A 17,286-nucleotide genomic window follows, 5' to 3' on the forward strand; every position below is an offset into this window, starting at 1 on the left:
TCTCTTGAGGAGGATCGTTTGAATAGCATGACCTCTCTGGAGTTAATTTAGGTAGTGAGGAGAGGGCTGGTGTTTCTGGAGCAAGTGAGGGGGACTGAGGATCTGAATTGTGCTTGACCATCTCTAGAAGTGCTCCAAAACCCATGAGGGAACAGCTTTCAGTGACAGTGCCATAACTTGCACTTTGTGTGGGTTTGTTAACGTGTATCCATTGGCATCACTTGCTTAAGACAAACACTCCACCAAAAAAACCTTATTTGTAAAATTAATTACAAGCCTTTACTCTGGAAAAAGCAGCTGCTGAGTTTGGTGTAAAATCCTATTTTTAAAGTTAGGTAAACTCCATCCATTTCCAAGTTGCAGCTGTTCTCTTAGTTAATACAGAAGCAGATCGTGGAGGGAGACTGATGAGCACTGCACACCAGCTCCCGGGCCGAGTCTCTGTGGGAGCTGGAAGCAGCTGCCCCCTGTCACTTTGTGTCAATTAGCTGTAGCTTGTGCTGCTGGCAGGTCACCTCTGCGGTTCTCCATGTGGTCGTGTGTGCTGTCTGGATGCTCCTACCCTGCCTGTAGGATCCTGAGCGAGGCAGCTGTTTTAAACTATAACTAGGCAGAGTAGAAAACTAAGTAGTGAACATTAATGTTCCCTCTTTACCAGGTTTATATGTAATGTTTAGAGCTGTGCTGGGGTATTATACACAATAGTGACCAAAGAGTTACTGTGAAAACTCATAGACTGTGTTTGTCCCTGCATTTGCACTTCATTGCTAACAATAGCAATTTGAAACGAAAACCTGAAGCATAGTGATGCCATTACCCTTTGGCAGGGTAATCTGTGTTGATAAATACCAAAGGCATATGTAGTTTACAGTGAGTAATGCACTTCTTAGAACCATAGAATAGTTTGGGTTGGAAGGGACCTTCAAAGTCATCTGGTCCACCACCCCTGCATGTAATTGCTTGATTTGTATAAACTTTGTTGGTAAGTATGGGTTTTATCACTGGATTGTTTATGGTCTCTTCTCCTAAAACTGTCTGTGATAATACCCTGGCATGGTGCTTCCATTCTGCATTGCAATGTCCTGTGTCTTATGCTATAAGCCAAGGTTGTTCATTTGCTGTAACAGATCCTTACAAGTGTAGAGTTGGGCCCTGAATGAGGAAGTTGCATGGTAGAGATTTACTGCTGTTGCCTTAAGCCTAAAGCTCTGCCTGATTTTTTCTTTTATGTATTCACCTGAAGAAAGAGCTACGTCCCCTTGCATGATGTGCACAGCACAGCAGACAGACTGCAATGAAGTCATCCTCATCGCTCTGCAGTTTCAAGTCACTCTCTGGAAAATGCACAGGTAAGTTCTAAACATGCCTGACACGTTAGTGTAGCTTCATGTCTGTTCTTCTCTGGCATAGGTTTAGTCTGCTCTAAATAGCAGTACTTTTCATAAGACATATTATGAAATGAGCTATGAAATCGCTCCTCTGGCAGCCAGTCTGAGATTACAGCACTGAAGGGGACAGGTGGACAGTTAATCCATCTAGTCTCTGAGTGTCAAGTGTGTGGAGGTCAGTGGGTTACGCCACCCTTCTATGGAGCTGGTGTGTAACTAGTAAATGATGCTTTGACGGGGAGGAAAGATGCCTTGAGCAAGCACTCCAAACACATGGGTTGTGTGGAGCCAGGAAGTCCTGAAGTCTGACATTCAGTTGATATTGACTCACTGTCTGACTCTATTTCCAGCTCCCAGCCCCGTTTCCCATTTGTAATTGGGGGCTATAACTTCTTGTCACATCTTATGTGAAAGATAAGTTGAGTCATAATATATCTTAGTCACAGGGCCAAACATGAAAGGAGGTGCCCCGTGTAATTCTCTGACGCGCTACCTGCATTCCCTAGCGCTTCCCATCCAGCACCAGCTATGAGGGATGTAGCTGCTCTCAGCGTCGCTTCCCCTCAGTTGTGCCAGCTGCTCTGGGCACGCTGCTCTGCTGGGAATGTTTGCTGGAGTGGTCATCACTGGGGAGCTGCAGCTGCTTCTGCTGGCAGCTGCATAAGAACAGCACTTGAGCAGCAAGCAGATGTGTGTGAGTCAGTGAGAGTTTCAGAGGCAGAGAGCAGGTAGATGGTGGAAGAAAGGAGTTCCAGGGTGCTGGAAGGACAAGAGAGGGTGAATGTTGTTTGGGTGAGTTTAGCGTGAGCCCACACCACTGAACAGTTGTCTTAGCAACTTGGGTTTTAACCTGCCCCTGCTCCTTAGGCTGTCATGGGAGGGTTAAGACTGACAGTTTTCAGTAAGAAATGTCAGTGTGTGAAGAAGAATACAGTTATGAACAGCACCTGGCTATGGGAACTGCAATGAAATGAAAATAAGGTTGGTTATAAAAACCAGACTACTAGTGGATTGTATACCTCATGTGCCAGCCCTGCTTTTTCAGCTCACTGACCCTTTCCTAGCAGTGCTGAAGCCATAGGAAAAGCTTTAGAGGCAATGAGTTTTTTTTTGTTCTTTTTTTACACTGAGCAGCACCTGTTTCTTGTGGGTGCAATCCTAACTAACTGGTGTTACGACACATTAATTTCAGTCTTGAGACAGAATAGAAACTGCTTTCTTGATTTGCATTTGCTTCCAGACTCCCAAAGGACACTGTAGGAAGCTGAAGATAAAAATTGCATTCCAGGCTACAATATGACCAGCACACAGTGGGCACTTTATTTGTGCAGAGGTAAAAATACAACCCAAGTCAAGACAGATGCCTGTCCTATGTTGCTAGAAGAAATATCCCGATCCCAGGAAAGGACATGCTGCTGAAGACCTTAGGTGCACTATGCTAGCAGCAAATGTTTATGTTGTTCCACCTGGGGAGACACAACCTGAAGTCATCACTGTGCACATTTTGAGCAAATGTAAGAGTCCCTTCAAATGGTGTTTTAAATTTTGCTTAGGGATCAGCAAGAGGAGTGCCAGGCAAGATCCTTGGTGTTGGTGGTGAAGCGCCTGGTGAAAGTCTTTGCTTGTATTTGTGTTGTACTTAGATCTATGTAGGGATGTCGTTTTCTGAGAAATGCTGAATTTGGAGTAAAACCTGGAATGAATTTCCAGGAGGCTGATGATTATTTGCAAGTGTAGGCTGGGACTAGGGAGGGGATATTTCCACGCTCTCATTATAGCATGTCTTAACACAGGAAATAATGGTGTCTGTTGAATTGTGCTAGCTGGGGAACCTGGGTGTGTTTGTGCCTAGAGAGTGAAAAGTAAAGCATTGGAAACTTCAGGCAGCTGACTCTCTGGGCACTGTTCTTGTGAAAATGCAATCCTGTCATCCAGGCTAGACAACAGGACACGCACTGCTCAGCCCTGGGAACATTCTTTGACTTGGTAGTAATTTTGTAAGGAAAAGAGCAACAAGAGTCATGTTTCCTGGATCGTTTGCTGTTCCCACACTGATAGTTTTCGGTGTATCTCTCATCAGATTGGGAGCGGAACACTTGGGCTGAGCGACTGTTTTTGCTGCCATGTCAACTTGGCCGGAGCGCCATGGTAAACACGAGCTCTGCGGGTGGAGCTGCTCTGTGGCTGGGGCAAGGCCGAGGACTTTGCTGCGTTGGAGTGTGGTTTGGTAGCGGTTTGAAAGGAAAAGCGAGTGGGAAATGGTGGTTCAAGACGCACCATCACGTGATAAATCCAGGCCGGCTGATATGTTTTTTAACAGGGCAAAGGAGAAGTGGTTGGTGGCTTTCCTTTATGGTGGCAACAGCTTGTGGAAAACTGTTCAGGAAGGGTTTCACCTGCCCCAGCTTCCCTGTGGGTCGGGTAAAGCATCTGAGGCTCAGAAACATCCATTTGTTTGATATTTTTTAGGGCGTGGAGAGGCAGAGTGCGGGGCTGCAGCTCCCAGCCGAGCCTGGCACGGCTGCAGCGCTGTCCTCGGGGGGATGTGCCCCTGGCCTGGGTCCTGCTCCTCTAGCGAGGAGAGAGAGCCCCTGGGCTGTGCTTGCAGGCTGGGCACTGGCAGCCTCAATGCGCACAGGGCTGCAGGCGGTGCCCGGTCCGGGTGTGCAGGACGCGGCAGGACAGGCTTGGGCGGGGGGCCGCACCGGGCCCCTGGGCGCTGCTGTCCCGGGGCACTTTTCCACCCCGGGGGCCTCACACCGGGGCCACAGCCAAGCGGGGCCGGGGAGCCGCGTGTCCCCGCCCGGGGCCGGGCTGGCGGGTCCCGCTGCGGCCGCCAGGGGGCAGCGGGCGCGGGGCGCGGCGCGCGGCGGGGGCGCGCACGGGCGGCGGGGGCGCGCGGAGGCGGGTCGGGAAAGTTGCGAGGCGCCGAGGCGGGCACGGCGGAGCGGGCACGGCGGCACCATGGACGACTTGGGTGAGTTCCGAGCCGCGCCGCGTCCCCTCGGCCGGGGGGCGCCGCCCCTCAGCACCCCGGGCAGCCCCTGCGGCCCGCCCGGCCACGCTGCGCCCCTCAGAGCCGCCGGCGGCTCCGCGCCGTGGGGCCGGGGCCGGGCCTGGCGCCCGGGGACGTGTCGCTCCCCGCGGAGCGCGCAGGCCCTCCCGGCTCGCCGCGCCGCACCGACCGCGCCGCCCCCGGGCCCCTCGGCCAGGCTGCCCTGCGGCCGCCGCCGCCCGACCCCGCCCGCGCTCCGGACCGGCGGTGTCTGTCTGTCCCGGCCGGGAAACGCGCCCTCCGGTCCCGTACTCGGGAGCTGCGGGGAGCGCGCTCGGGTTTGAGCAGCCGCCTCCTCCCCTGCCGCAACCTCCCCAGCCTGTTCTTGGGCGAGATGTGTAACTTTGCTGGGTATGGAGCGATCGCTGGGAGCCCCCGGGGGTACGCGGGGCACAGCCCCTGCCCAAAGTGCTGCCGGGCTCGTCGCTTCATCCTCCTCCCTTTGCTTCTCCCAGGTGTGCTGAAACCTTCCAAAATCATGTAGCGGGAAAATGTGAGGCAACCGGGCTTATTGGAAAGATCTAGAGAGTCTGAGTTCCTTTGGTACCAAGCCGGGAGGGGGGTGGATCTGCCAAAATCCCTTGTACTCTGGGAGACATTAGGGTGACTGAGTTCCGCTTATGAAACTGATTAACTTGGACACTGGGGTGGGGCTGCAATCCATTACTTCCATCCTACCTTTAATAGAAACCAGACCTTCTGTTAAGTTATGCTCCAGGAATATCACAGTTTTATTACTGGACGTAAAGGTCACATTTTAGTTCTGGCATAAGGCTGGTAGTCACCCCTTCAGAAAACAGGCTCTGAATTGGGCTAATGATAAAACGTAGAGGGCAAAGAGTCCGGCAGCTGCATGGCTGCTTGGTGAAAGGTGCACCACGAAGGACTCGTTCTTAGGGAGCGAAACCTCACCCTCTGCCCCGGTGAGGTAGCTGGTGGTGCAAACAGAATGAACTTCCACTGCAGCTTCTTTTCACAGTTATTGTTTCTCTAAGTGGAGATACTTCTGTTTAATGTTTTCCATCCCTCAGCCTGGTTATCGCGTGGAGATTTGGTGCAAGTTTCTAGCGTGTTCAGGAATGTGTTGCTAGTCCGGACAGGATTCACCTGGTCTGTATATTGACTTGCTGAGTGGCCCTTCAAGGAGAGCACACAGATAGAGTTGTGTAGGGCCAGTTTAGTGTCTCATCAGCATGTGCTTTAACGAACCATGGGGGCTGTGCTGTGCCCACTGCAATTGTTGCGTTCCTCGAACAGTGGTAGTGTGACTTGCCCATTGTCCGAATAGACTACTGCAGCTTCAACACATTTTTCCTTTCTTCTGTAGGAGGATTAGAGGTGAACTGCAAAAAAAATTGTGAAAAATATCTGAATTAGTGTCTGTTTTATTCTTCTGAGGTGTTAAATGTATTGGCACAACCAAAAGTTAAAGCTGTGATCTGATTTTTAGAGCAGAACTTTTCGTCTCAGCAACTTGATTTCACCAAGTCTTAATTACACTGTGTCTGTCTCAATTTTTGTGCAGTCTTTCAGACTGGACGAGGTCTGATTATCTAACAGTGAGCAGCTGGACAAAAAAGTGGGACCCTTTCCCTCTCTAATATTTTCTTTGATGTACAAAATTCACAATGGAAAGACACACCAGCTGTTTTCCCTCTGCATATCATTGTTACCCCCAAAATTGCTCACTTATTTTTCTAAAACCATTCCCCCTGGGTTGCATACATAAGGGAACAATGATGTGCTGATACAACTGCCCTGAAATAAGTCAAGCTTTTGAACTGAAGTGAGAGTTGTTTGTTTTTCTTCCCTCATTATCTCTGGGTGGATTATCTGAGTTGTGGATTAACTGTGCCATGGATACAGGCGTCTGTGCTGGCTCTGGCCGGAGTCGGGCTGGTCGGGCAGGACTTGTTGGTTCGGGCTCAATGCCATGTGGATATAGCTGCGCCGCTTCCAGGGCCAGTTTTGGCCTAAAAGTAGTTTAGCATTGAGCCTGAGCTAATACACCTTGCAGGGTCAGCGGTGATGTGAAGTCAAGTCAGTTTAGATGTTTCCACACCACAGTTCTGTATCTGTGTGGTGCAGAAATGACCAGTGTCTGATGGACCTTGCTGGGAATGAGCTAATACCTCTCAGAGCCCGTTGGTGTGTCTGTTCTTAACTCCTGGAATTTATCAAAAAGCTCTTGCTGGAGCTGACGGAGTTGATCTGTGTGTCCTTGTTTGCTGTAAAATGGAGGTCCAGAAGTATCTCAATTTCATGCTGCTTGGGCTGGAGAGGTTATGAAACATCTGTGAGAACGGATTTGTGTTGCTTTGGTGATTCATTTGGAGTTGAAAAAAGACTTTGTTCCTTTTTTTTCCTCCCTCAGTGTTGAAGAAGTGGCGTTAGGGCGCACGGATCGCACAGGAAAACCTTTCACAGCTCCGCAGGCGGAACTCGTGCACCCCATGGAGCTGGGGGAGCCCCTGGGGCTCAGGACCCTCGGTGCTGGGGCCGTGTTTAAACTGGAATAGCACGCTGTGGGAAGGGGGGAGGAGGTGGTGGATTCCAGCAGCTGACCACACTCGTCCGGATTGCCTTCCTCGAATCTCTCTAAGGAAGCACGTTCTGCGGATGTGCTTGGAGTTGGACAGGAAGCTTGCTGAATGAGTTTGCCGTTCTGTGGTGGTGTAAATCAGCACGGGGAGTAAAACTTGTTCCTAAAGAGTGAAAATCCTAACTCTGGGCTATCATTCCTTTCAGGGGATTATCAAAGCACAGTGTGGTAATGCTACGTGCTGGGCTTCCAGCACACAAGTGACCAAGCACACATATTTGCTTCAGACAATTTGAGATATTGAATTAGATGTTGAATTATTCTTGGTTCTGTGCTGCTGCCTTGTCTAAGTAGTATGTGTGAACAGTCCATCAGGACCTGCTGGTTGCGGAGGAAGAAACCTAATTTGTGTAGTGTATCATGTATTACATGGTGAGAGGAGCAGGAGAAAGGAAACTTTACATTTGCTTTAGTCACATACTGTTTGTTTTGCCTTTGAATTATTTTTGTAGCCTTTTTCTGAAAGGGGTTGTTAGCAAATACTACTGCGAAATTTTTGTTTTAAGCTTTGGTAACTCCTGACAGAAATAGTGTTGCTCTTAAAAGTTTTCTTTTGATGGCTTTGAGATTCTTGATTCTCTACTGCTTTTTTTTGTTTGTTTGTTTTTAAAGGCTCCAGATATTTTTAAACTTGATTTTGTAATCAAAAACAAACCAGCATTCACTAAAGCTTGTAAAAGGTGTTTTACTAATAAGTTATTTCTGTTTAAGAAGGATGTAATTATGGCAGTGTTTTGGCTGTGCATGTAAACTAGACTGTAAGCTGCTTATTTTAGGTGTGCTTGCTCACTTGTAGAAGGATTTTTCTTTTGCAGATTTGTTCAGCAACGTGGCTTCCGAATTCTGGGCACAAAGCTTCAGTGGCACAAGAGATTTTACTTTGAAAGTTATTCCCTCTGTTTTAAGAACTCTAAGCCACCCTCTCTTCAGGGCTTAATCCTCTCAAGATTGACTTTAAAGGGAGCAATCTTGCCATTGATTTTTCATGGGAGCGTGGAGGGTTGTGCACGTGTTTCCATCTGTCATCTCTCCTAACATTTGGAAGATTGCTGTGCTCTGCAGGGTTATGCTGTCCATCCCTCCTTTGAGGGGGACGCTTGCCTGTTCCTGACTCAGTTCCTTCAGTTTGGGAGTCATATGCAGTGGGTTTTGGTCTTATTTGACTGCAAGTTTAGTGTGAAATTGCTTATGGTCAGCTACGCCCAGGAAATGGCATTGGGGGGAAAACACTGGTAAAGTAATTTGGTCCCTTGGCTTTCTACTGGCTCAGGTTTCTGAGTCATTCCTGCTGCTGGGCGAGAAGGCTGTAAACAGAACTAATACTCTGCACAATGGGGTTCTGACTTGGTTCAGCTACTTAGCTGTCCTGACCCCTCGTAAAACAGGGACTTCATTGTCCTGAGCGGCTCAGACAGGGAGTCCTCTGCCTCGAGCAGTGTGCGGTGCAGAGAGAGGCTTCTTTTCTTGGTGCTCTATTTCCATGGAAGGGCTGGACTCTGCGCTGTCTTTAGCTCCTTTGTCCCTTGCTGGGAGAGGTCAACTTCTCCCAAGTGTTCAGCTGCCCTCCTGGTTAAAATTGATCCTCCGACACCATCGCTACCCCTAGAGAAAGAAATGGGTAACTTCTCATACATCTTGTTTAACTCTGTCTCTGCTTGTTCTTCCTTTCTCAGGCAATCATGACACTTTAATTTCCCCAGACTCTTTTTTCCACACCTCTTTCGAAGTGTATTTATTATATGAAACAAGCTGTAAAACTGCAGAAATCATGGATAAAATTCTGAAATCTGGCAGTAGAACAAGCAATAATGATGCACTTCTACTTGGAGTTGTTTTTCTTGACCTACTGCTAAAGCAGACATATTAATTCCTTAAGTCAAATCTGTGCAATTAGAGGGTGGGAAAAGCCTGCCCATGACCACAGAACAAATCTGTTTGACTTGAACTAATGTGTTAGTTGTGATATCCAGGATCTGTTGCAGCTTTGGAGACAGCCAGACAGATTCTGGATTCGGTTGTGTTGTGCTAGTGGAAAATCAGTGTGAATGAATAGGATCTCTGGTCCCGGCTTCCTGCTCGGCGTCTCAACTGCGCCTGCCTCCCTTTGTGCACTGATCCTCTGTGTCCCTTTTTGTCTGATGCGGAAGCTGTTAATGAAGATGCTCTTCTGCTCCAGCTGCCTGAAAGTGAAACATTGTCTGTGGGAAGCTTCCCCGGGCTGTGATAAGAAGATGGGGTTCAGGGAACGAGTTTCTTGCTCACTTTAGCCTGTCCTGACTAACTTAGTTTTAATATCAAGCCCTGGAAGTACAGGTTGTCATGACCACTAGGCTATTATATTTTAAAATGCTAGGCGGGGAACCGTGGAGACCTTTGTGTCCTGTTCTTGTTTCAGTGTTTGTAAAATCTCACCTCGCATCTCATCCAGTTTCCGATTGCAGCCAAAAATGGTGATTCCAGCTTCCCCATCTCTTGTGTCCATGCTGCTTACTTAGTGAGTATCAGGCTCCAGAGTGAGTTGGTTCAAATTTCTGTTCATTTGGAAAACCAGCCTTTTCCCCCAAATTGAACAGATGATTTGCCACTGGATCAGCGAGGTGAACTGTCTTGCCCTGCGGTGAGGTAACTGGATCTGGTGCAGTGTAGACGCAAGGAGTGGTGCTGTTCCTTCCCATTTTGGGCTGAAGTTAAATGGGTTGGAGAGAAAAGTGGAAGTTGTGATTTCAAGTTGGTTGCACCTGATCTAACCGCTGCTGTAAGGTGTGTTGTATCCCCGCATCCTACCTCCCCCATCTCCTTTCCTTGTGTCCACAGTAACGGTTGCACAGTTGACTCCATCAGCAAGCTGATTCTTCTGAAAGGCATTTTTGTTTTCACGTGGACAGTGAGCTGGGAAATAGGTGAGGCCACCTCTTTTAGCTGTGGCTTATTTTTCATCTGGCTTGAGGTAACCATTTATCCACAGCTTCAAAACCTTGCTCTGACTTTAGACATATTTTTTCCCCATCTGCAAAATGGGGATAATAGCTCCTTACCTGCAAAGTATGATTAATATTTGTTGAGATATTTCTGTTTCTGAAATAGCTTCCAGCTGAATATATCAGAATAGCAACTCTTTCCTCTTTCAAGTTTCTCCTGTCACCAGTGTTGGAAGAGCTTATGATGACAAGTTTAAATTAGATTTATAATTTTTTTTATTCCCTTTTCAGCCCCGTTTAATGTTCCTTCTCTACACTTCTGATTGCTCATCCTTTTTTCATCCTCTGCTACGACAGGCTGTGAGTAGGGCAAAACGATTTCCTTTCCCTTTCAAGTTCCCCACAGTATTCCTACTCTAGTCTTTTGCTTTACCACAGAGCATCGTGAAGTCATTCAATGGCTGTTGTGAGCTAAAGAGAAACCGTAAAAATAGGAGTTGGTTGATGACTTTCTCATATCACTCTTGGCTATTTTTCCCATTCTTGCTTATTCTCATTGCAGCAGAAACCAGCTGGTTGGGGACGGTCTCCTGTGACTTACTGGTATTAAAATCCATGTTTTCTCTTCTGTGCATGTACATTTTAAAATCCTGATGAAGCAAAGTAGAAATGGCAACTGTGGCACCCAAGTGCTGTGGAACAAGTTTGGTGTTAGTGTCTCAGTTATAGGAACTGAGGTTATGCGCTTGTGCTGGTAAGCTCCTTTTCTGCTCATACAAATGCAGCTTTTTCTTGTAGCAGACTAATTATTCTGAATTTACATGGGAAATTTATCGAAGCAGTTTGAGACAACTACAAGCTGAGGATCCGGGAGAATTTCCGGCAGGCCGCAGGGGAGGCATTGTTGTTTGGCTCCTTTTTCCCTGTGCTGGACTGTGTCTACACTGTGAACAAGTTCAGTTCAAGTTATTTAAATGAGTATCCTGAAGTCTTCAAATGCAGTTTCTCATGCCAGTTCTCACACTGATCTTGCTATCATGTGCGAGTTTGGAGTACGTGGCTTTGCGGGGTAAGCTACCGAGCACGTCTGGCTGGCAGCACGCGGTGGAATGTAGCTTGATTTCTTGTTTTTATTGTTTATTGCACATGTTTAAACCTCTAACATTTTGCAAATTATGTGAAGAACATCAAAAAAAGTAAATGGCGCTCCAGGGAATTAACTTTCTGAACCACACTTTGTATGGGGAATTGTGCTTTAAATGGTTCAGTTGTAAATCAAACTGTATGGGGTCTCCAGGAATAAACCAATCCCATGTTTTTGTCACAAAATTGAGCTGGCAGACAGATTTAATCCTCTGTCTGTCTAGACGCCTGATAGGATCTTGCTTTATTTCCATCCCCGAAGAGCAAGGTAAGCAGAGAATTTCACTTTGTGCTATAGGGAGGTTTGTGGTGGTTCAGGGACTGTGATTAGGCCGGGTTTTTCTAAGAGCAAGAGAGGGGAAAAAAGCCAGAAGTAGAAAAGGTCATGGGCAGGAGGACTGTAAATGATTTGCCACAGATTAGGAGCTTAATACTCCCTTGTTCTATCCTCTTTCATGGTTCTAAATGAGTTCAAGCCTTCTCTCTGAAAAGGTTTCTTTTAGGTTGGAGCCACTAACTTCAGCTGGGTCAGACTGAAGTGCCCAAGGCTGCTGACTGCCCGTCAGTTGGGGTTACTGGTGCCCTGCGAGCTCCAATAAGATGATGGTTTTCTCATTATGTTTGACCGTTAGTTATGTTTGCTGCTCCCTGTTCCCCAGTGCTGGCAGCTGCCTTGGGACTAGAGTCTTTTGTCGCTGCTGGCAAATGAACCCTTTTGGGCAGGGGTGGTCCCCAAGAGCAAGATGCCGAGGAGCAGGATTTCTGGATTGCAGCTCTCCCTCTGTTCGTTACGGTTTTACGCGGGAGACTCTTCTCGGGCTGTGTAGGTCTGGCGAGGCAGCGTGACACACAGCTGGAACCATTCTGCCCGGCCACGAGCAGCTCCAGCAGTTAGACAGGATCCCTGCAAAGAGCTGGAGTGCTGGGGGAGGGATCGAAATGCCATTTCATCCATGTCATGAAACCTCTTATCAGTGGCCAACTCCGCGTTGTGGGTGGGTGAGCGGTGCTGGAGCTGCCTTTCAGTGCCGTGAAACGCGAGGGGCTCAGCGCTGTCAGTCAGACTGGGAGGTGCAGAGAGGCTGTGTGGAGTTTGGGATGAGTTTGTTGGGTTCTTACAACGCTAAACTTGTAGTTTTCGATCTGTCCTGCTGGTGTTTAATCTGAGATGTGCCGCTTGGCTCTCCTGAGCAGTTCCCTTGGGCAGTGCCTCACAAGCACAGCTGCTCTGGCGTGCTGCTCCTGTACTTCGTAATTGCTTAAATCTGGTGCCTCCAGCATCTTCTGCCTTGGGATCAGGCTTCAAAGCCTTGGCCATTCGAGTTAGAGATAAAATCTCTTAGGTTATTAATTTTTCTGTAACCACATCGGATCAACGTGGCACAGTGGCATGAAACTCAGGGCTTCCCAGATCTGCTGGGGTGCTCTGATTGCATTGCTTAGGATTGAAAATCGCTTTATGAGGGATGGAACAGGCAGCCCGGTGGGAGGTGTTTGGTGCCGCGTTCTCCAGAGCAGAATCGCTCTGTTGTGTCCCGGCCGTGGGGCTGGGAAGCGCTTTGCGTGTTGGGGAGGAGGGTTGAGGAGAAGGGGCTGGGGGTGGTGCAGGGAGGAAGCTTTATGTAATTCTTGGCTGGCTTCTGAGTAATTGTTTTAATGAAATGGAATGCAGTGTTTTCAGGGCTTGCTTGGCAGAAACAGCTTTTTTTTTTTTTAATTTTCTATTTTGAGGGGAGGGGGAAAGAGTTGGACTTAGTCTGTTTTCCAGCTGCTTTGAGCAGTTAGGCTTGGATTTATTGCAGAGATAAGAGTGGAATATTGGCACGGGGGCAGTTGCACCCCTGTGTGGGGGAGGTTGTCTTTGTACATTGTGTGTAAACTGAACAGCCTGGTCCCTCTGATTCTTTAGGTTGTGAATGTGGGTTTTGAAGTGGACCAGATCAGTTTTGAAGTACCCAACAGTAATGAGATTATAGTGACGTGAGTAGGTACATGTCCATATAAAATATATATGCATCCAGGTACTTGATAGAAAAATGAATTAATTTTCTACCAAGCCCTAGCTCAGTGTGTAGCTGGGTAGAATATGATGAGTTGAGACAAAGAAGTCAACTTAATTTTCAGCTAAGCAGAAATGTAGGGTTTGGGAATCTTGACTGCTGTGAACTAGTGCAAAATACCCTCTCTGGTTATCTCAGATGATTGTGACGTTTATCATAGGACTGGCGGAGGGGCAATCGGAGATCATGCTGAAAACCCTTTTTTAGAAAGTAATTTGAAGGAGGGTTTATTTCATGTACCTACAAAAGGGAAGTTTATTCTCATGCTGCTGCTATTTCAGTATTGCTGGCATTTCCATTTTTGGTCAGCGCTGGAGATTCGTCTCTCTTACTCATCTTTACCTCTCAAAAATCTACTTTCCCCGTGGTCTTTTTTTTAATTGCACTTTTCTGTGGTTATGAGGTCTCTTGCAAGTAAAAGCCTTTGGTTGATAGAATACATTTTTTCTTTGTCTAATAACAAAACAACAACTTCTGTGCAGGGCACCGAGATGAAGAAGCTGTCATGCGTTTAATTGCTTTATTAATACTGCTCTTGGTAAAAAGAAATCCTCACTATTCCCCTTGCTGGTGACGAGACAAGCAAGAGGCTTGTGACTGGTATTTCTGTCGTGATGCCAGATAATAGGTAAAATTGTAGGTTTTCTGCCTTCTCACAGTGGGAAGAGATAAGAAAGCCTTAAGCAGATTCTCCAGCTCTTCTCCATCCACTGGCTATAATATATTCCAGCTCAAGAAAAATCTTAGTTTTCTGTCTGGCTTTAGTGATTTCCTTTTTTTCTGTGGGCCTCTGCCATGACATTGTGAAATTCTTGAGCTACATTCTTCTGCCACTGCTGAAAACAAATAAATAAAGGCCGAGCTCTAGAGCTGTGGAGCCATCAGCCGGCTCCATCAAATTACCACCCACATCTTCTCCCAGAGTAGACCAGTTCCCACATTCATTTCTGGAACATCGTCCTCCTTTCATTCCCAGAAGCTGCTTTTAAAGTAAAAGGAAGCTGCTTTAATTAGATTTTTAACCATTTGCTTCTTGGCCCCTTGTACTGTGTTGTCTTTTAAAGATGTTGCTTGCCCACAGTCTGTAATTACTTGTGTTATATTTGAGTTTGAGGAGAATGTTCATCAGACTGAAAGCTTCCTTTTGAAACTTTCTACCTATTATAGTTATAAGTAGAACTAAGATCCACATGACTGAAAAATGTTAAATATTTTGCTGTCATTTCCCCGCCCCGCTCTGTGAGTTTACATTGTGCTTTTGGCAGCGCTTGTGTAAAGTCAGTTGCTGCCGCTGACTTAGACTTTTTGGCTCACGAAGAGTTCGGTGTCGCTTCCAAGTCTGCTCCCACTCTGCGGAGAACCCTTGCAGAAATGAGAACTTCTGAAAAAGAAAAATCCACCATTTTGAGAGTACTTTCTTAGTAATTAGATTTTTAACAAGCCAGTTAAACCACATACCACATTTGACAGAAGTTCCTTTTGTGAAAAAATGGGAAAAGACCCGCCAACCACTCTGAGGCGGGTTAAGCCAGCAAGTCTTTTAAACTTGTCTTTATTTATATCTCAATACACTAACCTTTTATTTGGCATCCCCAGTATCTGGGTGAGATTTGCTGGGACTTCATTTCTCCTTACAGGCACAGGCCTTTCGAACTTGAGATACCTTGGTTTTTGCGGTTAGATTTGCATTTGTTGAGTGTTCTTTGCATTTATGCTCTTGGGAGATATGCTTGTTACTTACTGAATGGGAAGTTGCTGGAGTTAATGAAAAATATTCTCTTCAAGGACTAAATCTCTCAAGTCTGCATTTTTATACCCATTTAAGAGCCTTCAGAATAGGAATGCCTGTGTAAGACTCTACTAAATATGGATACAATTGCAGTGTCTCTTTAGTGTCCCGGTTCTTTGTTGCTGGAATCCTCCCTTTGCTGGTAGCCAAGGCATTCTGCATCTCATGGGCAGAATTTGTGCTTCTAATGCTTTTAATGAATTCAGAATTTAGACTAATATTTCTATTCTTCATTTCATCATCTTTATGTGTGTCTCAAATTTTGTAACTGGCACTTTGCCTGGATGGGTCTATATTCAGATCTGTTTATGCTGCTTGGATAGGATTTCCACTGTTTAAAAGATGCTATTTTTTCCCTCTCTGAAGTTTCATGTCTATTCTTGCGTAACGGTGCGAATCTTACCCTTCCCTTTGTTGGTTATAGGGTCCACATGCTTTCCTGTCCCTGTTACTTTTTAAAAGGCAGATAATTAACTCAGAATGTGCAAGCTCTGACAGTACTTTGTGTCCAAACCCATTTTTACATGTGCAGATGGATAGGATTGTAGCGATCTTTATCAATGTTATTATTGACTGTGGTTATCTGTGTGGCAGGGGTGAGGTGCTGGGGTGTCTGAGGTGGGTCCTGCTGGTGGCTGATAGAACATCTTGCTGCTTCTGAAAGGGGGGATGGCTTTACTTTCATTCATTCTTAACCTTTCTCTGCTCCCTCGCCTGGCTGTTTGGACATACCCCTTCCTTGCTGCTGACTGCTGTGCTCATCTCTCTTTTCTGACCCAAAAGAAAACAGTAATTTATTTTGGCTGGGTGTATATTCTGTTGAACTGGTTCACAGAGGGGTCTTATGAGAGCCAGAGCCCACACAAGTAAGTGGCAGCAGCACTTGTCTGAAAGAGGGAGTAAAACCTCTCCATTTTTGGCAGTGGTGGGCTGTTAATTCTCCTTCCTGTATCTTGTGAAACTGTATCCTTCATGTTTCTCACTGTCCAGTGGAACTCCTGTGCTCTGTTCCCATGTAAACGCTGATGTAACATGTTTTCCTTCCCTGGATGGGTTAGAATCAGCAGTTCCCAAATCATGATCTCTGAGTGGTAAGTACTCTGCAGCTGTTCAAGGTGTCCCCTTAAGTGGTCAAACTTACACACTTGTCCTTTCCACCTCAGGGCTCTGGAGTGCAAGCAGACGAGGGTTGCCATCGCCCAAAGATTTGGAAACCGTTGCTGTGTGTTCACCCTGTTCTGTTTTGCGGCTGCTTATGGCACTAAGCTACTGCTTAGGAGCTGCTCAGAGTTATCCAGCACTGGATTAGCGTGTGTTGTAACCTCAGTGCTGCTGGTGGCAATTTTCAGTTCAAGTCAGACCCAGCTGCCTACAGTTATGTAAATCTCAACTCAATGGTTTCCACCCAGGCCCTAAAAAATGCCCTTGTCTCCTCTCATTTCAGTGGGCATGTGGAGGGTTGCTTGGTAGTAGCTGTGCCCCGCACACCTCTGCGCTTGGCAGTTGTTCTCCAAGTCCTGTAGCCCAGGGCCGAGCAGGGGCTGGCACATGAACAGTGTTCTCCTCTCTAGGCTGCTGTCCTTGTCTCCTTGTCCTTGTTACCATTCCCTGCCTGTCTCTTTTTTGGGAAGATGTGACAGCGGCTTGCCCGGTTCAGGTCTCTAAAGAGCGTATGTTCGTGCCGAAGGAAGAAAGCTAGTCTCCTGGAGGGGACGGATGACTTTCTTTCCCAGCAGCTCTACATGCTAGGGAAGAAGAATAACAGCTAGTGGGAGGCTTTCCTTTCATTGCACAAGGAGGGCAAAATGAATTTTGGCAAAATGATAATGAAATGGCATCAACCTGATGTACCTGACTTGGAGAGAGCAGCGTGGCATCCACTGTGGCAAAATTGTAGGGTATAATAAACTTTCCAGCGCTCCAGTGTTCCTCCTGCCCCCTGGCACTGTTTCCATGGGTGTCTGCCTGACTGATCAACCAAGGGACCAGAAACGTTTTGAGCTTCTGTTTATTCCCTTTACCAGTGCTGTGGTTTAAAATCTATAGTGTCTTGTTTCCTGCAGTTTCTATACCCGTCCTTGGACTCTTTGCTCTGTTTAATGGAGGTCTCCTTTGTACTGGGTTTGTCAGATGTTTGTAAAATGGCAGTGCGCTGTGTTTTGACCTAGTGCTTGTGGAGTAGCTGCAGCTGATGCGGCAGGAAGGGTCTGGTTCCTCCGATAGCTGGCTTGGCTGAGCCCCTCTTCCTGCAGGAATACAAGGGAGTTGGGATTTTGCTCACAAGCCTTGGCCCTGGGAAATTGTCCCTGAGGAGTCAGTTCAGTGGCTGCT

At 47.0% G+C, this 17,286-nt stretch overlaps 1 protein-coding gene across 6 annotated transcripts in view; it reads left to right on the forward strand.

The window, feature by feature from the left end:
* The first annotated feature begins 1,243 nt into the window (after window positions 1-1,243).
* The window catches only part of PXN (paxillin), a 48,678-nt gene continuing 32,635 nt past the window's right edge, over window positions 1,244-17,286 (forward strand). Inside the window, exon 1 of one of the 6 annotated variants that reach the window (XM_082066221.1) lies at window positions 1,244-1,349. In XM_082066221.1, coding sequence (XP_081922347.1) covers window positions 1,295-1,349 — 55 coding nt within the window. In that variant the 5' untranslated portion in view covers window positions 1,244-1,294. Of the gene's footprint in view, window positions 1,350-3,496; window positions 3,537-4,292; window positions 4,366-17,286 lie in introns of those variants that run through there. The other 5 variants (XM_082066217.1, XM_082066220.1, XM_082066222.1 and 2 more) reach the window with 5 other exon arrangements.

Source organism: Streptopelia decaocto (genome assembly GCF_964273445.1).
Source record: "Streptopelia decaocto genome assembly, chromosome: 15".
Taxonomy (NCBI): Eukaryota; Metazoa; Chordata; class Aves; order Columbiformes; family Columbidae; genus Streptopelia; species Streptopelia decaocto.